Source organism: Ochotona curzoniae, unplaced genomic scaffold (assembly GCF_017591425.1).
Source record: "Ochotona curzoniae isolate NIBS_2020 unplaced genomic scaffold, NIBS_Ocur_1.0 scaffold_2453, whole genome shotgun sequence".
In the NCBI taxonomy this organism is placed as follows: Eukaryota; Metazoa; Chordata; class Mammalia; order Lagomorpha; family Ochotonidae; genus Ochotona; species Ochotona curzoniae.
This window is the reverse complement of record NW_024467094.1, coordinates 31018036-31045214: the sequence shown is the minus strand read 5'-3', so window position 1 is coordinate 31045214 and position 27179 is coordinate 31018036. Positions and strand designations below refer to the sequence as shown.

General features: G+C 47.1%; 1 protein-coding gene and 1 pseudogene across 2 annotated transcripts in view; one reads left to right on the top strand and one right to left on the bottom strand.

Moving 5' to 3' along the window:
• Positions 1-917: 917 nt before the first annotated feature.
• WIPF2 (WAS/WASL interacting protein family member 2) overlaps positions 918-27179 on the bottom strand; it is a 46210-nt gene continuing 19948 nt past the window's right edge. The window contains exons 2-8 of one of the 2 annotated variants that reach the window (XM_041000220.1): positions 25502-25633; positions 19767-19899; positions 17966-18082; positions 16463-17119; positions 9096-9305; positions 7093-7194; positions 918-4946 (exon numbers count right to left, since the gene is read on the bottom strand). In XM_041000220.1, coding sequence (XP_040856154.1) covers positions 4906-4946; positions 7093-7194; positions 9096-9305; positions 16463-17119; positions 17966-18082; positions 19767-19899; positions 25502-25564 — 1323 coding nt within the window. In that variant the 5' untranslated portion in view covers positions 25565-25633 and the 3' untranslated portion in view covers positions 918-4905. Of the gene's footprint in view, positions 4947-7092; positions 7195-9095; positions 9306-16462; positions 17120-17965; positions 18083-19766; positions 19900-25501; positions 26309-27179 lie in introns of those variants that run through there. The other variant, XM_041000221.1, reaches the window with a different exon arrangement.
• LOC121169927 lies at positions 23484-24428 on the top strand (annotated as a pseudogene).

Below are 27179 nucleotides of genomic sequence, written 5' to 3'. Positions count from 1 at the left end.
CTAGTGCATAGAGTATCACAGAGGAAGCATCAAATCACAGTGGAAGGACCTGTCCGACCTCCTCTCACTTGAGCAATAGCAACCCAATAAGATGCAGGACGAAAGGAATCAAAGTGCTAGAAATCTGAAAGTCATTCAGCTTTGCTTCATTTGCAGGCTACTTAAAGTCAGGATGAACAATCAAACCAATAAATAGGTAGTTTATTAATCATACTAACAATGGTGAGTCAAAAAAAAAATCAAGAATTCAGCCAATCTGGTAAGTATGAATGAAAATAAAAGGAGCCCTTTTTTACCCTCTGTCACCCTCACAGGTTTTTATATCTAAATTATGTGCATGATTCATACACACACCCATTATGATTCAGTATGGGAAATAATTTCAAGACCTTTGCTAGTGACGAAAGTACAAGTTAAGCTTATTAAGCCATAGTGGTTATTGTATCAGCTGGCCACGGTCAGCAGAAAGTGGTTGAATATTTACACATAGTCAAAGTTCATGAAAACCAGCTAAGAGTTCAGCTTAAAAGACAGTAAAGAAAAACAGCCCACACCCACATGCAGATATACTAGACTGTATATCCTGCCCCTACCTTTGCTTCCATTTAACTTGAGCACCTGCCACACAACACAGAAAGAATTGTAAGGAATGCAGGAGAAAGGACACAAGGCCATGAGGCCTCCAGGGCTCCCTGAAATCATGGGGCAAAGGGGAGTGATGGTGGCAAATACAGAATGACGACGTCAGACTCTCCTGGTAAGCATGTGACTTAACTGTGATGGTTTCAAAGTGGCAAGAAAGGGAAGGAAAAACCCCTGGGAAGCTGCAGGTGGGACCATGAGCCACACATTTTCTCCCCGTCTGTGGCATCACTGGAAGCGGTATTCCAGACAAGAGTACACAGTCTTCAAGTTTGTTAGTGTTTTCGTTTGTAAGCAAGGTTTAATTAAACTGCACGACATTCAGAAGAAATGTACCAAGGGTTCCAACCTGAGACCAGATTACATTTTGGGAGAGGGGGGGATAATAGCAATGCCATTTGGGAAGAATACTTTTAATCAGAACTATTAACTCCAAAATAAATCATACAATAAATTATCTTTTAAAAGCAACTGATCCACATGCAGATGGATGGACACACGCACGCACGCACACACGCCAGGCTTTATTCAGTGTTGCCTGTGACACGCCTGTTGGTCAGTAGGAGAGGACAAGGGTTAGACACGGGGAAAGCCAGCATGGTCCCTCTGCTGTCAGGGGAATGAGGCTGAAGACAGAGAAGGAGCTCACCGGGTGGTCAGAGACAAGAGTAGAAGATGAAAACAGTCATTATCAAGGAAGATTTTAATTCAAACAGGGAGAGGAAGAAAGCACAAAAATATAACACAAGTAAAGGCACGATGAACGTGGAGCTGAATGGAACCAAACCCTTCCTTCAGTTAAACAAATTCTTTTTTTCTTAATCTTTTGGTGTGTGGTTCTGAAGGTGATTATAGCTTTCATTTCATTGTTCCTAAGAGATGAGTCTTGAAGGCAGAGTTGTAATGGGCCTCCTTTCTCCCCTCCCATTCCCTAAAGTAGGCTGATTTAACAGAAGGCCACCTCAACCAGGTAGGCAGGGACTGAGGTTCAATAGGGAAAGAAAGACTACAGCTGGAATTTGCAGCTGATTGCAGGTTGGGTTTCCCGAAGGACAGACAGCGCAGTGTCAGTACGTTAGCCCCGTACTCCATCCCTAGAACTTTGCAGAAGGGAAGGCTCCTGGAGTCCCACTGCTCCCCCACTTGCATAAACACTCGACTTACAGATTATTTCAAGTGATCAGGAGAATTAAAACACACCCCAACCCTGAGTTTCTCTGTAGTAAATCTATTTACAATTTCTTCCTCACCCCTCCCCAGGAGGTAAATCTGGGTTTCAAATGGGAAAGCTACAGGGTGAGAGGATTCCCTCCTTGTGAAGGCCAGTGACTGGTCTCCTGGCCTTTGCCAGTCGGGAGGGATAGGAGGAATTCCCAGAGACAGTAGCCTCACATCCATTGGCTGGGGCAGTCTGAGGCTCTTTCTCTGCTGGTCTAGGTTGTGGAAGGGAATGGGCATTGCAGCTGAAGCAAGTTCCCACCACAGAGAAAAAACACACCTGGAATATCAAAGTGCTTTGGTCCAGGTTTGCTGACCAGACAAGAACGGAAAAAGGGGCAGCTAGCTCATTTAAAGACCCGGGGGCCACTGCCCTACTTCCCAGACAGGGCAGCAAGAAATAAGAGTTGAGTTTTTTCGACTAGGAAAAAAAAAATCACAAAATCAAGCCCACACAGGGGCTTTTTAATACAGTTTCCAAATGCTTCACTGGGCAACGTCTCTTCCTTCTGAGGGGACAGGGAGTTAACAGGACTGGGCAACAGCCTCAACATGAGACCACCCAGTCTTCCACTGAAGAGACAACATTCCCACAAGCAGATAATCAGAGCAGTTTAAAAGGTGAGAAGTTTTAGTGCTCTTGTAGCCAGCCCACCTTAAACCTATATTACAAGCTTCTTTTTACAACATACAAAATAAGCCAGTAACTGTGAGGATCACATTTCCATTGTCAATAGGAACTATACACGATAATAAACCTGCTATTAACAGTGAACCAAACAACATAAAAGGCAAAGACATTTAAACAAATGCTGTGTCATTAACATGCACTGAAAAAGAAAACCCACCGACCAGATCTAAACATGGACCTTTTCTCATGAGGCCTAGACAGCGAAAATACAATCAATACCCATGTGACAGTCCAACTGTTGGGGAGCCTGAGGGGCAGCAGGTCACTGGGAGGAAAGTAGCAGCCCCAATAAAAAAGCTGGGGTTTGGCTTTACTTGCGATGCTTATTTTGATGTTCTATGTTTGAGAAAAGGGAAAAGACACTTTGATAACATTGTACAAAAAGGCATTCACTCCCATTTCAAAAATAAATGGGAAGACTTCACAGTCAAAGTTCAGTAACGTGTCAGCATGTACCCTGGAGCCCAGCAGCAGCATCAACCCTGGAACTCTACCTCTGCCCTCCACCAGCGGCCCTCTTCTCCACTCTATTCACTTCGGAATGATGGGGATACTTCTAAGAGGTAACTGCTAACGGATATGAAAAAAAGAACCATTAGGAAATGCTTGGTGAGAGACCTAATCATGGACTGTGTCAGAATCAATGTGGTCCAAGGGATGCAAAGGATAGCAGATCCCATACAAATAAACCAAGCTGGGCTCCCTCACCTAGCACTGGGAAGACCTGGGATGCACCTGACCCCACGCACAGATCCTTATCCTGTGACTCAACAGATCAGAAAAGTCCCCATTTAGCCTGCGGTGCATCTGGTTAAAATTTTAAACTTATTTCTCCAAGCCTTTCCAATAGTCATGGTCTCCTGGCTCTCGTACCAGGCTCTGAGCAGCCTTGGAAGGTGGCAACAGCTGTAGCAAACCAAACCACCTTAGATGTGGGTGCAGGAACCCCACCCTGCTATTGGAGAAAACTAAGTCCTTGTTCCACTGTCCAACCCCAGGGAGAACCTCCATTTTCTCTGTGCTCTCTAATTAAGCCAGGACCTAGAAGACAAAGAAATGACACACTGCTGGCAGCCAAGAAGATCTAATGGACTGAGGCACACCTCAATGGTGTCTTTGTGCAGAAAAAAAAAAAAAATCTCTGAATATCCCCTAAGCTTGTACTCACTTCCACACCCTTCTCTACTTGCTGGGTTAACCCATTCAGTTTTGGGAAGGCAAAGGTAGTAGAGAAAGGAGCAGGAGGAGCCTGCCCAGTGAGATGGGTTCTGAGAGTCAGCATGAGCAGACCACAGAATCCTTTACAGCCACCCCTCTTCAAGTCTGCCCCTTCCATGAGATACTTCATCTTTTCTGTCACTGCAGAACATTCTCCAGGGCCTAAAGCACTCACTGACCACTTCAGGGATGGTCAGAGGAGACAGGATGACTCAAAGCTAAGGTCAAAGCCAAGGTACAGTCCCAGACATTATCTTTCTCTCAACAGGTTTTCTGGGATTTGTTAATGAATGACGACCCTGACTAGCAGTGACTTTTTTCTTGAGAGGATGGGTTGCCTCTCAAGCTGGGAACAGAGGAAGACTACCCCTCAGACTAGCCCCCTGAGGAAATGGGGCAGAGTCCCAGAGACAGAAGTGGCTCCTGGTCCCTCTGCTGCAGAGGACCCAACCAGCAATAAACTGATCCTCAATTTCTTTCACCCTTTCTTTTCGTTACATGCTTAGTTTAACTGATTAGTATTTAGTGTTTACATCCAAAGTATCCATGGCAGGTGAAGGGAGAACAGAGTGAGTATAAAACCAAAATACCCCTAAAAATAAAGCAGACCCATTTCCTTGCCCATTCTCCAAACCTGACTTTTAAAACAGATCACTTCTCTGAAAATTGCTTCCCTCTTGCACAAAAATTGTCCCTCTTCCGCAAAAGTCCTTGCCATGTCAGCCTGCAAAATGATGAAATACATATAATACAAGCTTCTCCACAGCAGGCACAGGAGGTAGGGCTGCCGTTCCCCACCCTGCACCAACAAATCAGCTCATCACAACAAGGCACCTTTCCCCAGGAGGAGAGTAGGAGACACAGAAGCATCTTCCTCGTCTGCCTAGCAAAGCTGGCTAGGGGAGGGACGGCCGCAGGGCCTGAGACCCTACTGCAATATAAAGAGTCCGATCACCGAGTCCAGAGGTGAGATGCATAGATGGAGGTGAGCTGTGAGGATGCTTCGAGTCTAAGGGTCGGCTGCACTGAAGTAACAACGTTAGGAGTTCTCATGCAGGATTCGGGGAAACGGAAGGGACCATCTGAGAAGTGGCCAAGGTCCATCCTTTTCCTGAGAACAGGAGTTAAGCCAGGCTTCACCTGAGAACGGGTGGCAGAGGGGGAGCTCCACGGGCAGCTGAAACACAGAATCAACAGCACACAGACACATTACTCACCAGTCTCTGGACAGGCAGGCTCTTGCAGTTAGGCTTTACATACGGGGTCTTGGGGTGAGGACCTGACTTGCATGTAACCTTCTGGCAAAGACTCCCTTGGAATACCTGGATTCCACACCCGTCACCCACTCCTCCTGCTCTGACTTCTTGCTAACTCTGATCCTGGACGGCAGCAGAACGGCTCAGGTGACTGGATTCCTGCACCCACATGTGACTCAGATTAACTAACTTCATGGTTCCTGCTTTCAGATGCCATTGTTGTGGGCATTTGGGAAGTGAACCAGCAGTTGGGAGCACTATGCTATTTTGTAAATAAATACGTACATTAAAAAGAAATCTAGCTTTTTTTTTTATATAGTTTTAAAGAAGATGAAGGAGTGGGGAAGATGAGTGTTGTGGCACAGCAAGTTAAACAACTGCCTGTGACAACAGCATTCCAATGAGCAAGTCTGAGTCCAAGCAGTTCCACCTCTGACCCAACTCCCTGCTAATACAGGGCTTAGAAAGGCACAGGAAGATGGCTCAAATTCGTGGGTTCCTGACACCCATTGGCACACCCAGACTTGCTGGCTCCTGGTTTTGGCCGGGCCCAGCCATAGCTGTTGTGGCCATTTGGGAAGTAAATCAGCAGATGCAAGGTTTTACTTTGCATTTCCTTCTCTCTCTGTAAATCTGCTTTTCAGATTAAAAACAAAACAAAAAAAAAGTGGAATAGCTGGGACTCAACCTAGCACCTACCTACCTGGGATGTTGGCATTGTAGGAAGTGTTTTTACTTGTCATGCCACAATGCCAGCCTCAAACTCTGCTTTCTTCTTCTTCTTCTTTTTTTTTTTAAAAAGATTTATTTATATTTTTATTGGAAAGTCAGATATAGAGAGAAGAGGCGAGACAAAGAGGAAGATCTTCCGTCCATGGATTCACTCCCCACATGACTGCAAAAACCAGTGCTGAGCTGACCAGGAGCCAGAAGCCTCTTCCTGATATCCCACAGGGGTGCTGGGTTCCAATGTCTTCAAACATCCTCGACTGCTTTCCCAGACCATAAGCAGGGAGTTGGATGGGAAGCAGGGTTGCCAGGATTAGAATTGGCGACAAATATATGGGATCCCGGTGCATTTAAAGCAAGAACCTTAGCAGCTAGGCTACCAAGTCAGGCCCCAAACTGCTTTCAAATAAATTTTTAAAAGGAGGGCTATCATCTAGGGGTCATCAGGTTATCCCATTGCTTGGGATGCCTGCATCCTACGGTGGAGTGCCGGTTCAAATCCCGGATACTCCTCTTCTAACAGTGATCCCTGCTCATACACCTGGGAAGCAGCAGCTGACGTTTCATGTACTTTTGAGTCCCTGCCGCACACACGGGAAGGCCAGCTGAAGAGTCTGGCTCCTGGTTTCTGCCTGGCCCAGTCCTGGCTACTGCAGCCATTTGGAGAATGAACCAGTACATCAAAGACCTATCTCTGGCCTCTTCCTCTATCATTACAAATAAGTTAAGAAAATGAAACAGGTTCTGCACGCTGGGCTAAGCCACTGCTCGGGTTAGCCATATCCCTTATCTGAGTACCAGTTCAACTTTCAGCTACTTCCAACTTCTCAAGGTTCCTGCTAACATGCCTCGGGGAGGGCGACAACACCAACAGCCCAAGGACTTGAGGCCCTGACATCACATAAACATGACACACAAGGATGGCATTCCTGGCTCTTAGCTGCAACCTGGCCCAGCTCTGGCTGTTGCAGGCATTTGGGGAATGAAACAGCAGATGGAGGATCTCTCTCTCTGTCCCTTCCTCTTTTACTTTGCATTGCAAATAAATAAATCTTAAAAAAAAAAAAAAGAAGAACCAAAAACAAACCACTTGGGAGATGTCCCAATTCCAACTTCCAGCTAATGCACACTTTGGGAAGCAACAAGTAATAGTCAAGGAATTGGGTCCCTGAAACCCAAACGGGAGACTGAACTGATCTCTAGGAATCCTAACCTGAGGCTGAGCCAGCCCAGCTACTGCGGGCATTTGGGAAGGAAATCTGCAGAAGGAAGAACTGTCTCTTTGGCCTTTCCGACAGATAAGGTGAATTTGCATTAAACTTTCTCTACTCTTCTTACCTCGGTTTGTCTTGCTGGGGTATATTCTCTGGAAGTGTTTATATTCTTCTGGAGCAGGAAAATCCTCTACTGGATGGAAGGAATATTTTGACTCAAAATCATCTGGGAAAAGAACAGAACATTAATTCCTGTTACATGCCTTGTGCTCCCACAGACTTTGGACCACGTGTAACCCTGTATGACAGTCGGCCTTTCTTCTGATGTGCTGGGGGCTGGCCTTGCCCCCCACACCAGCTTCCTTGGCACGGCTCCCTGTGTGCTTCACAGAAGTTGTGCTCCAAGGGTCTTTACATTTACAAGTCTTTTGAGCTGATTCTGGGAAACCAACTCAACTGACACTACAAGCTGATAGTAATGAACTGAAGTAGGCATATTCACCTGAGAGATCTGGGCAGTCCCCTTCAGCCTAGGAAACCTCATTCAGCTGTGCAACTCAGTTGGCTCAGCCATTTCATGGTCCCACTCCAACTTTCTAGGATCCCTCCACAAGGCGGCCCAAATTTCCTCTAGCTTGTAGTCTGATCACATTTCTAAGGTTTCTACAATAAGAACATACAATCACAGGAAAAACCCTGTTCCACCCAAGATGAGCAGACTGAAATGTAATGAGAGCCTATTGGGGATTGGTGGCATAGCACAGCAGCCTAACTTTCTACATGTGCTACCAGCATCCCACATGGGCACCGGTTTAAGACCCGGCTGCTCCACTTCCAAACCAGCTCCCTGCTAACGACCTGGGAGAAGCAGCAGATGCTAAAACCGTGGGCTCCTACACCACAATGAGACATGGAGGAAGCTACAGGCTCCTGGTTTTAGCTCTGCTAAGCTCTGGCTATTGTGGGCATTTGGATGGTGAATCAGTGGATGGAAGAATGGAAGATTGATCTCTCTCTCTTTATAACTCAACCTACTGAACAAAAACAAAGTAAATCTTAAGGGTCCAGTGCGGTAGCCAAGCACCTAAAATCCTCACCTTGAACGAACCGGGATCCCATATGGGTGCCAGTTCTAATCCCTGCAGTCCTGCTTAAGTAAATAAATAAATCTTGAAATAAATAAATAAATATTAAAAGTGTTAAAATATAAAATATATTAAAATATAAAAATAAAAATATTTTAAAATGAATAAAAATAAATAGATCCTTTAAAAAGATCAATACATTTTAAAAGAAATTCTTAAAAAAAGATTTATTGGAAAGGCAGATATACAGAGAGAAGGAGAGACAGAGAGGAAGATCTTTCGTTTGATGATTCACTCTGCAAAGAGCTGCAATGGCCAGAGCTGCGCCAGTCCAAAGCCAGGAGCCTGGAGTCTCTTTCAGGTCTCCTATGTGAGTGCAGGGTCCCAAGGCTTTAGGCGGTCCTCTACTGCTTTGCCAGGCCAAAAGCAGGGAGCTGGATGGGTAGTGGGGCTGCCGGGATTAGAATCAGAGTCCATGAGTTCCCAGCACGTGCAAGGTGAAGACTTTAACTGCTAGACTACTGCACTGGGCCCATTAATAAGTAAATCTTACAAAAAGGCGGAGAGGGCCCATTAAGGTCTCCGGAGTGCTACGACAGCAAGGGCCCACACAATCTATCCAGGAGTCCTCGGCAGGGCAACAGCAACATCCTCCGGATCACCTCCCACGGGGCTTCATCCCAGGCCTGGTGAACTACAGAAGCTCTTCAGCAGGAGCCTCAGTATCTAAAATCCAGGAAAAATTCATCTACTCTAAATCTTCAATCTAGTTGTTTTACAGAATGACTTCAGGGAATGGCTTTTGATTACGAGAAACACACTGCATAGGAAGACCTGCGCTCATCTTCCAAAGTAACCACGGCTGGACTGCACACAAGGAAAAGCATTCCACAACTGCAGCACGTGTGAGGGTGGGGCTGGGAGCACTGCCCTCAACAAGGGGACTCCATCGACCATTCCCACTGCACACTATCCACGAGGCGGCAGCCAAGGCACTAGAGCTAGTGAGCTCCCGACGGGAGTGAAAGAGCCAGCTACTTACCCAAGAAAGACCGGACAGTGGTGATAGAATCTCTGTGGCCATTCCTCAGAGGTGGTGGCGGAGGAGGGGGTGGCCCAGCTGGTGTCCTTGACGGCGGAGGTGGGGGCTTTCCTCGGCTCAGGGGTTCTGACCCATGCATTCGGTACGGTGGGGGAGGAGGTGGAGCGTCCCTGGCACCATTTCGGATCATGGGTGGGGGAGGTGGGGGAGCTGCAATTAAAATCCCAAGTAATTAGGTTCCAAAATGGAAATGGTAAGAAATATGGGGCTTTGACAGACATCAGATGAGAGCATCTTGGTGCCTTCCAAAACTCAGGCTTCATGAGCCTCTGTGGGTAGCAAGCTAAAATATCACATGCATAGGCCAGCAAGGTGGAATAGTAGACTAAGCCTCCATCTGTGGTGCCAGCATCCCATGTGGGTGCTGGTTCGTGTCCCAGTTATTCTACTTCTAATTCAGCTCCCCTGACATGAACTGAAAAAGCAGGGGAGAATGGCTCAAGTCCTTGGGTTCCTGCACCCATGTGGAAGACCTGCAGGAAGCTTCTGGGTCCCGATTTTAGTCTGGTCCCGCTCCGGCCATTGCAGTCACTCGGTGGGTAAGCCATTAGATGACTTCTCTATTATCGCTCCTCTCTGTAACTTTCTTTTTTTTCTTAAAGATTTATTTATTCTTATTGCAAAGTCAGATATACAGAAAGGCGAGACGGAGAGGAAGATCTTCCGTCCAATGATTCACTCCCCAGGTGACCTCAATGGCTGGAGCTGTGCTGATCCGAAGCTAGGAGCCAGAAGGCTCTTCTGGGTCTCCACGTGGGTGTAGGGTCCCAAGGCTTTGGGCTGTCTTCTACTGCTTTCCCAGATCACAAGTAGGGAACTGGATGGGAAGTGGAGCTGCCAGGACACGAACCAGCACCCAAATGCAAGGCGAGGGCTTTAACCACTAGGCTACCACATTGGGGCCCCTTTCCCTCATTCTTAAACAGCATCACTATTCTTCCAGATACCAAAGTTCACAGCCGATGTATAATATTTTCTCATTTTCCAATTAAGAACTCCATTTATTATTGATATTTTTCCCTGCTGTTCCCATGCCTTCCTCTATAATCCTTCCAAGATCTTTCGTATTTGGCTGTTTTACTTCCAAATGTTCTGGCTTCTAATGTCTTACCAGTCCACTCCATCCTGCATGCCACCTTATTAATCTCCATAAACTACTTCCTCAAAATCGTTCAAGGGCTTTTCCTCTCCTGTATTGTCAAGTTTCATATCGGCTGCTTACATGATAATCTACTCTGTCAGTGCATCTGACCTCAGCACCTCCTCTTCCTACACGCCTCGGCTGCAGGTGGCCCCATCCTGCGTGTGTGCCAGTCTGTGTGCAGCTCTGTCTCTGCAGCATGCCCAGGGCTTGTTGGCTCATCTTCCAGCACACTATGTCCTCCTTAATGGCAGAGCAGCTCCTTCACGAGTTTCTACAGTTCAGTCAAGTGTACTGCACACAGCAGGTCCTCAATAAATGTGGAATAAATCAAATAAACTGTATACTTTCTGTGACTCCCCTCGAAACACTCAGAATCCCCCTTTACTTATCAGCGAATCCTACCTTTCCTAAAAGGCTCAATTCATGTCCCAGCTTCTTACGGCTCTTCCCAAGCACTCACCCCGACTATTCTGAGGGCCACCCCTGCTCCCTTTGTCTCCTACAGCATCTACAGGCCATGTCACTTATCCTGGCATGGTACATAATAGGCTATTTTTAAAATGTATGCATAACAAATTCACCTTGGGAAGTTACCTGTCTCTAGTGAAAATCTCATTCCTCCAAAAAACCACGAACACTCTTTTGGAAGTGCCTCTAAATGCAGTTTACCAGAAATGACCACATATAATGTGACATAATGACCAAATTTTATTTCTGAGGTCATCCTACCACAAAAATATTCACACACACGTCTGACTCTTTTTGCTATTTTCAAGAATCAAATGCAAATATAAAAGACAAAAAAAACCGTCACCATACATGACAGCCAGTTGACTGAGGCCTACAGAAAACTACTACTACAACGTCAAGAGGATGGAGGGCAGAAAAAATTGGACAACTCTCCCGGCCAAGTTTTGGCAGCAAGTATCTGGGAGAGTGTACTGAAGATGGACCATGTCAGCCAATGGAGTTTGGAAAGAGCTCCTCAACCTTGGAGCAACAAAACCAGCAGTGTCTTGGAACTGCTGAAACCAGTTAAGTATTATCCTTGGAACATTCTCTGCATTGGGGATCCTAGGATGACATCAGTGCCTGTTCCCCATCCCTAGGTCCTCATGTGGTTTGGCTGCTGGGAGTGGCCTTCTCTCCTTCTCTGTCTCCCCACCCACCTCACCCCACTTCCACTAGGAAAAAAAAAATTGGAAGCAATTGCCTCATCTACCTCCTCCTGTTCCAATCAGTGGTCCATGTGGGCATACTTCCTTATAAACTATGGAAGCAACATCAAAAGAAATGGCAACACCATTAATTAGGTTATATTGTACTTGAGTTGTATCACTCCTGTGCTTCCCATTAACTGACGATTAATAGCTGCTATAATTCACTGGGTACCCAAAATGTTCCAGGCATTTCCTATTTATGAAATCTTTAAAATTCTTACTCCATCCCTATAAAGCATGATGTATTATCCCCACTCACAAATGAGAAGACTGGGATTTGAATAATCTGTCCAGGGTCACAGATCCAATACAAACAGACCACACTTTATTCATTTAAAAGCAGAGTGCAGACAGGCAGACAGACAGACACACACACACACACACCTCATATCTGAGGGTTCATTCCTCGCATAATTCCAATGCTGGAACGGAACTAAAGTCAGGAGCCTGAACTCCAGTTGAGTCTCCCAGGGGCAGCAGGGACCCAGGTATTCATTGCTTTCCGGAAGCAAGTAGCAATTCAACCACTGCCACAATGCCAGCTACCACCCCAAAACATACACTAGCTTTTCTTAACTATTCCAAATATTACACATCTTATCTCCCCAACCATATTTGCAACCCAGTGATTCAGAAGTGTGTCTTTGGTACCTAAGTCATATGTAACATGTTACCAAAATAGTGTATGGGAAAACTCCTCAGTAGACAGCAGTTCTAATAACACAGTATTATTCCTCCTGAATTGCTTGCTGTAGTACAGTAATGAGATATATTTATGCACATAATCATGGCCTAAACAAGCAGGCCCAATAAATATGTGGGTTTTTTTTTAAAGATTTACTTTTTTATTGCAAAGTGAGATATACAGACAGAAGAGAGAGGAAGATCTTCTGCCTGCTGATTCCCCAAATGACCGCAACAACCAGTGCTGAGCCAATCCAAAGCCAGGAGGCAGGAGCTCTTCCGGGTCTCCTACATGGGTGCAAGATCCCAAGGCTTTGGGCTGTCCTTGACTGCCTTCCCAGGCAATAAGCAGGGAGCTTATGTGAAGCAGGGCCGCCAGGATTAGAACCAGCATCCATATGGGATCCCATGAGATCCCAGCATGTTCAAGGCGAGGACTTTAGTCACTAGGCCACCATGCTGGGCCCAAATGTGTTAAGTTTTATTTCCTCTAAGACACCCTCTTATTAAGATCTCAAAGTATGGCTAGGGCAATGACCGAAGAAAAATCTCATGAATACCGTTTGACAGATCTCTGTGCCATTTTTCATTCCAAACCTACCCAAATGAAAGCTCTTTCAGGTCACTCTGAAAGTATTTCCTAAAACAGCTTTCTTAGGCTCTGAGAGTCTGTGTTTACTCCTTCAGCCAGAGAGGTAAGACAGGGTTAACGAGGTTCAGACTGACACCATGAGACAATGCCAATCTGGACAGGCCAAACAGCTCACAAGGAGCAACCTGCCTGGCTTCCCGGGCTCCTCCCTGAGGACGGGCCACCAAAGCAGTGCTAGCTTCCCATCCAGCTCCCTGCTTGTGGCCTGGGAAAACACTGAGGACAGCCCAAAGTCTTGGGACCCTGCACCTGTGTGGGAGACCTGGGAGAAGCTCCTGGCTCCTGGCTTCAGATCAGAGCATCACCAGTCTTTGTGGTCACTTGGAGAGTGAATCATCAGACGGAAGATCTTCCTCGCTGTCTCTCCTTCTCTCTGTATATCTGTCTTTCCAATAAAACCAAATAAATCTTAAAAAAAAGAAAAAATAAAAAAAAAAGCAAGCAAGGCAGCCAGGATCTAAACCGGTATCCATATGGGATAATGGTACTGCTGTGTCCATGGTTCAATCTGAGTTGCCACAACATTGGTTTCATTACCTAATGCTGTGCTACCAGCTCCTAGGGGTAACATTTCTATGTCTCCAACTAAGTAGCACCACAGGCTAGTGATACAATTTCATAATTCTCTATCTGCAGAGACTACATCTTTTTAATAAGATTTAATTTTTATTTGAAAGGCAGAGTTACAGAGAAAAAAAGGGATCTTCCATCCACTGGTTCACTCATAAGATGGCAGCAATGGAGAGCTCGAATGAGCCAAAGCTGGTAGCCAGGAGCCTCTTCCAAGGCACATCCAGACAGGTGCAAAGGCCAAAGGACTTGGGCCATCCTCTGCTGTTTCCAAGCCATTAGCAGGGAGTTGCTAATTGGAAGTGGATCAGCTTAGATTTGAACCACAGGTGGAGGCCAAGCCTGCTATGCCATGGCACACAGCCCCATAGATTTAACTTTAAAATCCAGAGTGCTCACCATTACACCATGGAACCCTACTTAAAATAAAATCTTAAAAGCCACTTGTGGAAGGTGTAGTTCAAAGTCCAATATGGTCCAATCCCGCCCCCTAAAATTTCAATTATGTTATCCCTTCCATTCCCACAACATGCCTCGAAGATGCCAGTCCTGCTTATCTGCAACCTTACCCTTTAACTTGACACCAGCAAATGCACAGCTACACATACAGCACGTGGATGCAGCCTGCTTCAAGCATATGGCCCAGACAGAACCTCCCGTAGGCCTCTTGTGGGCCGGCTGGCTTTCCCTAATCTATTCTCTCTCCTATACTCCAGATGACCATTTCATGTCTTCCATTTTTTCTCTCCTTCCCTCACCTGGGTCACAGCTGAGGTTCTTGCTTTCTATTCCAGAGATGTAGAAGTAAATTAGAAGCTTTGCCCACGCTCCTGCCAGCATATCTACTCAGCTCCTTACTTGGACCCCTTCACGTTCTGCCTCCCCCGCTCTTCAACTACCTGTGCTCCTATGGAAGGCCACCCCTTACCACAGGCTCATATTCCATCTCCTTGTGCTTCCTCAAAGACATCAGAAATCTGGTCCTTTCTCTTGACTAATTTTTCCTCTCTGTACCTCAGGTTACTCACTTCATCAGCATACAAACACATCTCTCCATGTGGAAGGCAGAAAACGAATCAAAGGCCTCAATCATCGATCCTACCTGCCACCCAGCAACCACTTCATTTACATACACGCTTTACTGCCCATGTGTCACAATAAACTCCTGAGATTTCTATATTGCCATCTCCAACCCCACTTTATTCCTGCATTCTTGAACCCACTCCTATAAAGCGTTCAGCCTCACCCTTCACCACGCCACTGAAGTGACCCTAGTGTCTCTTGGTGCTAAGACCAGTGAGTACTCGGCCTTCCCCTCACCTGAGCCACCTGCAGCACTGCACACCACAGAACCCTGGGTCGGCCTGGCGGTCCGGCCATCACTCTAGCTTTGGCTGCTCCCTTCCTGTCTCTAGGCTTTCCTTGGCGCCCTCTGCTGGGTGAGCTTCATCTCACTGGGCTCCAGTGAGGGAGGCCCAAGCCTGTTTTCTTCCTAAGTGATCTTATCCACCATGAGGTTTTTAAAACTCCATTCATATTTACCTCTAGCTCACACATTTCCCCTAGACTTGAGTTTGACAGCCAATCACCAACTCATTTTCTCCTCTTGAATGTCTAATGGCAAGTCATATTTAACTTGTCCAAAATTGAACATCTATCTTCTACCAAACTGGTGTGGTCTTAACCACCTCTGTCTCTCCTCCTCCTCTATGTGTATCTGACTTTGTAATAAAAATAAATAAACCTTAAAAATTTTTTTACTTTTATTGGATAGTCAGATATACAGAGGAGACAGAGAGTTAGATCTTCCATCTGATGATTCACTCCCCAAGTGGCTGCAATCACTGTAGATGAGTACATCTGAAGCCAGGAACCAGGAGCCTCTTCTGCATCTCCCACGCAGTGTCCCAAGGCTTTGGGTCAGCTTCGACTGCTTTCCCAAGCCACAAATAGGGAGCTGGATGAGTAGAGGGGGGGTCACTGGGATTAGCACCAGCGCCCACATGGGATCTCGGCACGTGTAAGACGAGGATTTTAGCAGCTAGGCTACTGTGCTGGGTCCCATTCTTCCCCTTAGTCTTAGCATTGCCACCATTGTGGTCTCCTTGCTACTTCTAAGATGTGTCAAGGATACTCATCCCTTTGGTGGCCACTACGGTGGCACAGTAGGTTAAGCCTCTGTCTGAAATGCCAGCATCCCTGAGGGTTCCAGTTCAAGTCCTGGCTGTTCCACTTCTAATCCAGCACCCTGTAAATGGCTCGAGATAAAACAGTAGATGTCCCAAATGCCTAGCTTCTGCCACCCCAGTGGGAAAGTCTGATATAGTTCCAGCTCCTGGCTTTGGTCTTGTCCTGCCCTGGCTATCGTGGCCTTCTGGGGGAGTGAATCAGTGGATAGAAGATCTCTCCAACTCGGCATCTCTGTAACTCTTTCAAAAAAACCAACAAACTCCTCACTCACAGTCACTGCTTTCTGCACTCCTACTGCCTGTAGCTATTCCGCCGGATAACTACTTCCGTTACTCACCACTCTTTTCAAATAACTAGTTGTCACCAGAAGATTAAGCCCCTTCCTGATGCTATCCCGCAGCACCAACAGCACTTTAAACTATCATTTCCAGAGTGGGGTTTGGGCTGGTAGGTAAACGTCTACACCGCACACATCCCAGAGCCTGGTTCCACTGCCCACTCAGGCTCCTGCCTCCAGCTCTCAGCAGCTCAGTTTCTGCTTTGCCTCCCAATGAAACAGTCTCATTTCGCACCTCTACCCCAGTACTTCTGCAAAGTATACTACGTGCTACGTATTTTCAGATTTTACTAGTATGTTTGCTACCCAGAACAGGAAAGTTCTTTTATAATTTATGGCTGTTTCCCTAACAAGTGAGTCTGATACAAGAAGGCATTTAATAAACCAGTGAATGAATGAACCTTTTATCTTCTCCAATTACTAAAAGGGTGCTTTGGGAAAAGGCTAAATAGAAAAGCTAAACTCAAGTCAGAGCATGACAGGGGTAAGAAAAGGCTTCCAAGCACTTACCTGCTCCCCGACTGGGTGGGTCTCGTGCTGGGGGAGGTGGCCTGTTACTCATTAAAGAAGGGGAGGCTGCAGAGGGTGGAGGAGGTGCTAGGCCTCTGACAGGCCCAGGGGTCTTCCTATGCAAAGAATTGTGTCTCTGTGGAAGCTCAGGGGCAGACTCGTTAGTGGGACTGGAGGGTCCGTTGGGGACCCCGGGAGGCTGGCGGTAAGGCGGCGGAGGAGGAGCCAGAGCCTGGCTGCTTGGTCCCGTTCTGACGTTCACAGGGGAAGGAGGTGGTTTGACAGGGGGTGGTGCAGGAGGGCCCTCTCGGCCAGGGTGAAGCCTCTGTCCAGGTGTCGGTGGCAAGGGCTTCTCTCGGTTGTAGGCTGGGGCCTTGTTGCTGTGCACCGGCAGAGGCGTAGGGGGGGCGTTGGCGCGCCGCCCTGGAGGGGGTGGGGGCGGGGCGGAGGAGCTGTGCTTCATGCCGGTACTGCTGGTGGTGGTGGGCCGAGAGAGGTCCGGCAAGGAGGGTCTCTGCGTCCGCGGCAGCTCTGGGAGCGAGGCTCGACTGCTGTCGGTGTCATCCTGAGGACGCGCGCTGGCTGCAGACCCCGGATGCCTAGGGGCAGCAGCTCGAGAACTGGGAACTTGTAGGGCCGGCTTACCAGCTGCATTCTCTACAAATACACCAGATGACAACACTGGGTCAACAGAGCTCGGCATGTCTTAGCACCTCCACTTCACCCAGCCTGCTTCGGGCAAGCTGTACAACAGCAAGGACAGTTCTGCCGTAACCTGGGCTCAGGCTCATGGCCTGCTAACAAACACGGCTGGTACAAGTTACAGACATTTTCACTTACTCCCTATTTCAGAAATTTTACTTCTAATTGACAAATGAAAATTATATATATCCATGGGATATAACATTACATGCATATACCACTGAATGATTTAAATCATGCTGATTAGCATGTTTGTTACTTCACATGCTTTGTGGTGAAAACATTTAAAATCTATCCCCTTGACCCCAGGGAAGCCCCCAGAAATCATTTCATGTATGTCAAACAAGCCTTCAGTTACTACAACTGCTCCCGTGCTTTGTGCTACATCACTAAACTTGAATCCCCCCATCTAACTGAAGCTCTGTGCCCTTTCAGTCTCTCTCCTTGCCAGTCTCTGCCTCCCCGCCGCCCAGCCTCTGACAACCACCATCCTACTCTCTACTGACTTCAACTGTCTGCACTCCCATGAAAAACTGAAATCACGCAGAGCTGACCGGTTTGTGTCTGGCTCATTTCTATGAGTATGAAGTCCTACAGGTTTATCCATGTTAACAAAAATGACAGACTTTTCTTCTTACATATCTATACTTACCCTTTTTTTTTAAATAGAGGTTGGATACATCTTGATTGAATTCCTCAGTTTTTGCTTTTGATTATAAATTCCTCCCCTGCTCCCACTCCTCCTTCCTCCCACCTCAACCGTAATGACCCACTCAATGCACCAAAGCATCCATCAGGTACCTGACGCATCCTTGGCTCCCACAGGTCTGAGTTTCGGAACGCCTCCTTGGAAAAGCCCTCCCATGGGCTGCAGGGCAGCTGCTCCGCCGCCATAGCCACCGCTGCTCCCTTTTGGCTCTGGAAGCATACCATTACAGTTTTCACTTCACAGGCTCTGAGGTGGTACAAAGTTAGTCCTGAGAAGAAACTTCTGCCTTACCAAGGCTTTAATTTGCAAAAAACAAACAAACAAACAAAAAAACACCATCTTGGTTTTGCCCTTCAATTTTTTTTAAAAGATGTATTTATTTTTAGTGGAAAGGCAGATATACAAAGAGGAGAGAGGAAGATCTTCCTTCCCACGGTTCACTCCCCAAGCAGCCGCAACGGCTGGAGCTTAGCCAGTCTAAAGCTGCCAGGATTAGAACCAGCACCCATATGGAATCCTGGCACATTCAAGACGAGGAATTTAACCACTAAGCTATCTCGCTGGGCCCTTGCCCTTCAATTTTAAAAAGTTAACTTGGGGCAGGTGTTTAGCGTAATGGTCAGGATGGCTGCAGCCCAAATCAAAGTGCCTGTGTTCAGTGACCAACTCTGGCTCCAAACTTGGGTTTTTCGGCTGCAGCCCCAGAGAGGCAGGGGTAGTGGCCCAAGTAGCCAGGCTCCTCTGTCTAACCACGAGAGGGGCCACAGTTCCTGCATCCCAGTTTCAGCCTGGTCTGCCCATGGCTACTGTGGACAATTAAGAAGGAAAAAAGTAGGGGCTGTCGCGATGGTGTGTCAGGTTAAACCTCTGCCTATAGCACTGGCATCTAATATGGCCACGGGTTCATGTCCTAGCGGCACCACTTCCAATCCAGCTCCCTGCTTATGGCCTTGGAAAGCAGCAAACCATGACCCAAATGCTTGGTCTCCTGCACCCATGTGGGAGACCCAGAAAAAGCTCGTAGCTTTAGATCAGCTCAGCTCTGGCCATTGTGTCCATTTGGGGGATGAACCAGCAGATCCCTCTCTTCTCTCTCCCATCTCTCCCTGTCTCTCTAATTCTGCCTTCAAATTAAAAAAAAAAAAAAAAAAAAAAAAGTTGGTGTCAGCATTGTGACAACCAGTACAGGTGCTGCTTGTGAGGCTGGCATCCCATATGGGCAGAAGTTTGAGTCTCAGCTGCTCCACTTCTTATCCAACTCGCTACTACTAGCCTGTGAAAAGCAGCAGCACAACACAGCCCAAGTACTTGGGCCCAGGAGAGACTCTCAGATGAAGTGCCTGGGCTCTGTCCTGACCCAGCACTGGCCACAGCACCTATCTGCAGAGTAAATCGGCTTACACAAAATCTCCCTCCCTTCCACGGAAGTCTGATTCTCAAATAAATAAATAAATAAATCTTAAAAAAATGAAACATGTTGGGCCTCTGCTCTGTAGCTTCATGCTGTCAAACTGCTGTGACAAAACACAGCACCAAGCAGTCACTCTCGCTGTACTTAGAGAAAACTGGGGTGCCTGGGTTCAAGTCTCTGTTCCACTTTCACTTCCAGCATCCTACGGATGTGTACTCTGACAGGCAGCAGGTGTCTTGGGAAGCTGGGTCCCTGCCACCCACACGAGACACCAGAAACTAGACTGAGTTTTTGGCCTGACCCAGGCCTGGCTGTTGTGGGCATGTGGGGAGTGAACCAGCAGATGAACGGTTTACTTTTTCTCTCTCTGCCTCCCCTCTCCCCAAATATAATTTTAAACATTTTAAAAGTGATAGCCCAACCAGTCTCTGAGTCCACCTTGGGATCCTGGGGGTTGACTGAGAAACAAAGCCGAGACTCACTTTCCAGGATGGGTGCACTCCGGTCATTAATGTTGGTCACCTTCTTGAGTTTGGTCCCTTTGCAGATGTCCTGTAAGAGGGCGCCTCGACCCCGCTGCTCATCTCGACTCAGCTTGGGCGGTTCTGTGTTTGCCTGAAGGAAGAAGGAAATGTTAAGTTTACCCCAATGGCTACCACCTTCAGCAATCAAGGATAATAATCTTAGGCGAACTGGATTTCAAGAGATGTCTGTCTAACCCAGGAGGAAGGAACCTTTTTTCCACCTAGAGCCATATGGACAATTAAAACATCATTTGAAGGCTATATGAAATTATTAAATTAAAAATCAGCCTAGTATAATGCATTGAATTTCAAGTCGCTCCCACAGGTGCCTTGACAGAGCCAGACTGAATGATTTCCTGATTCATAAAAGGCTGAACGTTCCCCACTCCATTCCAACCGAGCCGGATATTTGTACCAAATAACACTAGCAGCACGTATTCTCGTTCCCAGTCTCCCTCTCTATGTGCTCTACATTCTGTGACGGGTTCAGGTCTCCCTCCTCTTTAAGTGTTTCTCATGGGAAGTCTGCACTGGCACTGAGTAGCCACATAAGGCACAGTTTTTTGTGTGAGAGCCCTTAAACACATCTGCACCTTGAAGGCGAACACTAGGCTTCCTCAAGCATGGTGCCAAGTACATTACTTGCATTATCTCAATTGATTCTTGCAATGAGAAAGGTATTATTAACATTTTCTGAAATTGGGGGACAAAGATGAACTACATATAGTTCAATATTTTCTGTTACTGATGCTAATTTTTCCACATGCATGATTTTCAGTATAGTTAAAGTCCTAACACATTTAATGACAATGACAAGCCATTCATGATACATTAATGCATAGGGAAAACAACTTAGAGATCAATTTGCATATGGAAAGTTCCCTTCATTTTTTAAAACACAAAAACAAGGAAAGAAGACGACAAACCTCTGGGAATGGCTGAATTACAGGTAATTTGTTCCTTTTAATCTCCTCTTTTCTCATTATCATATATCTGTCACCAAACTCTTACAAGATTTTACTTTCTGAATATCGCTGTTCTCACCCTTCATCCTCATTGCTTTAGCCGAAACTCTGTTTTCAATGACAACAGCCTTCTCAATCTCCAGTCTATTTTCCATACTGTTAAAAAGTGACATTTTGGGGCCTGGCGGCGTGGCCTAGTGGCTAAGGTCCTCGCCTTGAACACGCCAGGATCCCATATGGGCGCCGGTTCTAATCCCGGCAGCTCCACTTTCCATCCAGCTACCTCATCAGAGGCTCAAAGGCTGGACAGCATATCCAGGTGCACATGGAGGACATGGCAGTCCATAGGTACCTGCAGAGGACACCTGGTACCACAACAGAGGACAGAGGACAGAACAACCACCCCAGCCATGTGTTGGCAGAGAAACTGGGCAAACAGAGACTCTAAGGTGGACTATGTCACCAGTGCATTCTGCAGCAATTTCATTGTACTTGGAATGGCAAGACTGGCAGCAATTCATAATTGCTGAATTATCAAAACCACTTGAGCAAGACCCTTGGAGAATGTTCCACATCAGAGACCTGGGATGAGTGGGAGACTGGGTAGGGCTTCTTCCTTTATCTCGCAATTTAACCCAGATACAGGGGGAAAAAAGCAATAATATAGAAGCAATAGTCATACCCACTTTCCATAGCCCAGATCCTCATCTGTAACCTAATCAATTATGTAAAGATTGACAAAAAAAAAAAAGGGGAGGGGGTGTCGGTTTGTGTCCTGGCTGCTCTACTTTTGATCAAGTTCCATGTTTGTGGCCTGGGAGAACAGCTGAGGGTGGCCCAAAGTTTTGAGCTCTGCATCCATATGGGAGACCTGGAAGAAGTTCCTGGCTTGAGATAGACTCAGCTCTGGTCACTACAGCCAATTGGGGAGTGGACCAGTGGATAAAAAAAAAATCTGTGTTTCCCTCCCTCTGTAAATTCCTCCCCAAAAAGATAAATACCTCTGGGCCTGGAACAGTGGCCTAGCAGCTGGAGTCCTTGCCTTGAGCACGCCGGGATCCCATATAGGCGCTAGTCTAACTCCAGCAGCTCCACTTCCCATCCAGCTCCCTGCCTGTGGCCTGGTCAGCAGTTGAGGATGGCCCAAAGCCCTGGGACCCTGCACCCACATGAAAGACCTGGGGGAAGTTGCTGGCTCCTGGCTTTATATCGGCTTAGCACCAGCCATTGCGGTCACTTGGGGAATAAATCATCAGACAGAAAATATTTCTCTGTCTCTCCTCCTCTCTATATATACCTGACTTTTCAATAAAAATAAATACATCTTTAAAAAAATAAAGATAGGCCCCGGCGCGGTGGCGCAAGTGGTTAAGGTGCTCGCCTTGCACGCCCAGGATCCCATATGGGCGCCGGTTCTATCCCGGCGGCCCCACTTCCCTTCCAGCTCCCCGCCTGTGGCCTGGGAAAGCAGCAGAGGACGGCCCAAAGCTTTGGGACCCTGCACCTGCGTGGGAGACCCGGAAGAGGCTCCTGGCTTCGGATCGGCATAGCATCGGCTGTTGTGCTCACTTGGGGAGTGAGCCATCGGATGGAGGATCTTCCTCTCTGTCTCTCCTCTCTGTATATCTGCCTTTCCAATAAAAAAAAATAATAAAAATCTTTAAAAATAAAATAAAATAAAAAGATAAGTGCATCTTTAAAAAAAAAACACAAAAACAAACAAAAAAATACGCAATGTGAGGCTGGCCCAGTGGCATGGCACACTTATCCTCCATCTAGCATCCCAAATGGGTACTGGTTCATAAAAGCTGCTCCACTTCCCATTCAGATCCCTGCTTGTGTCCTGGGAAAGCAGTGGAGGGATGGCCCAAGCCCTTGGGCTCCTCCACAAAACATATGGGAGACCCGAAAGAAGCTATGAGCTTCCAATTTCTGTTTCTCTCTTCTCCCTGCTCCCCATCCTGTGTCACTCCTCTGTGTAGCTGTCTTTCAAACAAAAATTTTAAAAAGAGCCTTGCACAGTAGCCTAGCGGCTAAAGTCCTAGCGTTCCATGTGCCAAGATCCCATATAGGTGCCAGTTCTGATCCCGGCAGCTCCGCTTCCCAACCAGCTCCCTGCTTGAGGCCTGAGGAGGCAGTCGAGAACGGCCCAAAGCCTTGGGATCCTGCACCCACCTGGGAGACCTGGAGGAAGTTCCTGGCTCTTGGCTTCAGACTGGTGTAGCACTGGCTATTGCGGCTGCTTGGCGAGTAAGTCACTGGATGGAGGCTCTTCCTCTCTGTCTCTCTCCCTCTCTGTATATCTGACGTTGCAATAAAAATAAATAAATAAATCTTAAAAAAAAAACCCTACAATTTGGGGTGAAAAAATGAACCAGGAGGGGCCCGGCGCGGTGGCGCAAGTGGTTAAGGTCCTCGCCTTGCACGCCCGGGATCCCATATGGGCGTCGGTTCTAATCCCGGCAGCCCTGCTTCCCTTCCAGCTCCCTGCTGTGGCCCGGGAAAGCAGCAGAGGACAGCCCAAAGCTTTGGGACCCTGCACCCGCGTGGGAGACCCGGATGAGGCTCCTGGCTTCGGATTGGCATAGCATCGGCTGTTGCGCTCACTTGGGGAGTGAATCATTGGACGGAGGATCTTCCTCTCTGTCTCTCCTCTCTGTATATCTGCCTTTCCAATAAAAAAATAATAAAAATAAATCTTAAAAAAAATATGAACCAGGAGAAGGACACAGGACATCCATTAAGTCCAGATAGAACATCTCAAGAACCAACTGCTTGTACTGCCCACTGTGGTCCATTTGCACCAGTCCTGTTGGCCATATTCCGAGGGTTGGTAGGCACCCTGCAACCCCTGGTACAGGCCACGTGGTGCCTACTGGTGCCTGTGGTGGATGTGAAGCGACCCTTTCTGTGCCAACAGTTGCTGGGTAGCCAGACCTGGGCCAGCCTTTGGTCATCTCCGTGGGTCTTAATGTGCCTGCCTCTATTCATTATACCCATGCAGATGTCAAAGTGCCTGACTTCTCTATCCACACTATGAAGGTTCAGATAATACAAAGTCTTTAAAAGACAGCAACAAGCTAGAAAAGGTTTCTCAGATTTGGTAAAGGCAACAGTTATTGTGGGTGTCACATACGCTGCCAAGAATGTTGTCTCCCAATCTGTTTCCAGCAGCAGTGCTTCAGCGGATGTGTCGGCCATGTCCAAAACTGAAATCAAGTCATCTGATATTCCAGAAGGCAAGAACATGGCTTTCAAAAGGAGAGGCAAACCCCTCCTTGTGTGCCACGGAACCCAAAAGGAAACTAACCAGGAAGCTGCGGCTGAAATGTCTCAGTTGAGGGACCCACAGCACAATTTAGACATAGTGAAGAAACTGGAAAGGGTTATCCTGATAGGAGTCTGCACTCATCTTGGTTGTGCACCCACTACAAATGCAGGAGATGTGGTGCCCCGGCCATGGGGCACACCGTGATGCTTCTGGCAGGATCAGGACGCGGCCTGCATCCCTCAACCTTGAAGTTCCCCCATAAAGGTCACTAGTGATGACTTAGTGTTGGATGAAGACGGACTGGCTTCTTTCAGTCTTTGTATCACTTCAAAAGAGTTGAGAACAATTCTTACGTATCACAAGTTGGTTGCTTTGAAATGTTAAGGGATGCTAATAATATATTTGCAAACATCAGTGGAAATGTAATATGAAATTCTTTAAAGCATTCAATTAAAGCCACGGTCAAAATTCAAGCTGTAGACCTGAAAGATACAATGTCTTTCACAGCTAATTCTAACTAAAAATGAATATCTGAAATCATCAACTAGTTGAGAATTTGTTTAGTTTTTTGTTTTAAGCTTTTTTTTTTTTTTTAAGATTTATTTATTTATTTTTTTCATTGGAAAGGTGGATATACAGAGAGCAGAGACAGAGAGGAAGATCTTCCGTCCAATGATTCACTCCCCAAGTGAGCCGCAACGGGCCGATACTATGCTGATCCGAAGCCAGGAGCCTCTTCCGGGTCTCCCACGTGGGTGCAGGGTCCCAAAGCTTTGGGCTGTCCTCGACTGCTTTCCCAGGCCACAGGCAGGGAGCTGGAAGGGAAGCGGGGCTGCCAGGATTAGAACCGGCGCCCATATGGGATCCCGGGCGTGCAAGGCGAGGACCTTTAACCACTTGCGCCACCGCGCCGGGCCCTTAAGCTTTATTTTTATCAGAAGGCAGATACACAGAGAAAGGAGAGACACAGAGAAAGATCGTCTGTCTGCTGGCTCACTACTCAAGTGGCCATAATGGCCAGAGCGAAGCTGATGTGAAGCTAGAAGCCAGGAGCCTCTTCCGCGTCTCCCATCTGGGTGCAGAGTCCCAAGGCGTTGGGCAGTCCTTAACTGCTTTCCCAGGCCACAAACAGGGATATGGATGGGAAGTGGAGCAGCTGGACGTAAACCGGCGCCCATATGGGATCCCAGTGCAAGCAAGGCCAGAATGCCGGGCCCTACAGACTTGTTCATTTGCCAGCTTCCTAGACCACATATCTTATATATGGAAGTCTTAATACTCATTGGTGAATATTAGGGTTAACAATCTGGGATGTTAAAAACAATTAAAGGGCTGGTTCGGAATAAAAATGCTACAGCTAGAAACATCCACAATTTTCAGAGACAAAGTAAAAAAGAAGTATGTGAGAGGACTGCGTCCATTTCCTCAAAGGTTTTCAGACAGTTTGGACTACATACCTGATTAAAAGTGGGAGGGGGAGGAGGACCAGGCGGGGGTGGTGGGGGAGGAGGAATTGGCATCCTTGCCCTGCTCCCAGTTGGCACTGCTCTCGCCCCGTCTTTATTTGCAGCTTTGGGTCACTCATATACCTGTAAATGAAACACAAATTTGTAAGAACAACTTTATCTTTAAAGACACTGAGAACCCAGGAGGGCAGAGCATGGCACCAGAGGTAGTAACTACTGCCCCTCCTTACTCCACTGAGGTACAGTTCAGGGACTGACGAACTTCCTGCACATGTTTTTAGAATTAGGTATGACGTAAGGACTTCTGTTACCTATTGTTCTTTGTTTTGCTAACCTCTGAGTTTTATGAATGAATTTTATTTTTTAGAGTAGTTTTAGATTTACAGAAAAACTGAACAAAAAATACAAAGGGTCCTCTTAGCCCCGTCCCTACACATGCCAACATCATGCAGCACATCATACGCTGCTACAACTCAGGGCTTTCCAGCAGCACTTCAGGAGCTCCTGCATCCCACAGCCCACACGAGGGCTCACCTTCGCTACTGTCTGTGCTACAGGCCTTCACAAACATACGATGTAAGCACCACTGCAGTAGCAACACAACAGTTTCACTGCCCCAAATCCTTCTGTGCCCTGCCTATTCATCGTTCCTGTCCCTCAACTCTGAGCCACCACAGAGCTTCATAATGCCTTCATAGTTTTCCTTTTCCAAATGTCACACAGTTGAAATCACACATGGAGCCCGGCGGCGTGACCTAACAGCTAAAGTCCTCGCCTTGAACGCGCAGGATCCCATATGGGCGCCAGTTCTAAATTCGAACTGCTCCACTTCCCATCCAGCTCCCTGCTTGTAGCCTGGGAAAGCAGTTGAGGACTGCCCAAAGCCTTGGGACCCTGGACCCATGTGGGAGACCTGGAGGATTCCTGATTCCGGATCAGCACAGCACCGACTGTTGCGGTCACTTGGGGAGTGAATCATCGGACGGAAGATCTTCCTGTCTCTCCTCCTCTCTGTATATCTGACTTTGTAAAAAATAAATAAATCTTAAAAAAAAAAAAAGAAAGAAAGAAAGAAACAAAAGAAAAAAGAAATCACACACAAGTTAGCATTTTCAGATTGGTTTCTTACATTTAGTAATGTGCACTTACATTTCCTTTATGCCTTGATAGCTCTTTTTTGTTTTTTTTTGGTTTTTTTTTTTTAAAGATTTATTTATTTTTATTGGAAAGACGGATATACAGAGAGGATAGACAGAGAGGAAGCTCTTCCGTCCGATGATTCACTCCCCAAGTGACTGCAACGGCAGTGGCCGATGCTATGCCGATCCAAAGCCAGGATCCAGGAACTTCTTCCGGGTATCCAACATGGGTGCAGGGTCCCAAGGCTTTGGATCATCTTCGACTGCTTTCCCAGGCCACAAGCAGGGAGCTGGATGGGAAGTGGAGCTGCCGGGATTAGAACTGGCGCCCGGGGCATTCAAGGCGAGGACTTTAGCCACTAGGCCATGCTGCCAGGCAGTTTTGGGCCATTCTTCACTGCTTTCCCAGGCCATAAGCAGCAGAAAGCTGGATCAGAAATGCAGCAGCCATGAAGCAGTGCCCATATGGATCGCAGGGATTTATAGGTGAAGGATTAACCTACTGAGCCATCATGCCAGCCCCCTGACAG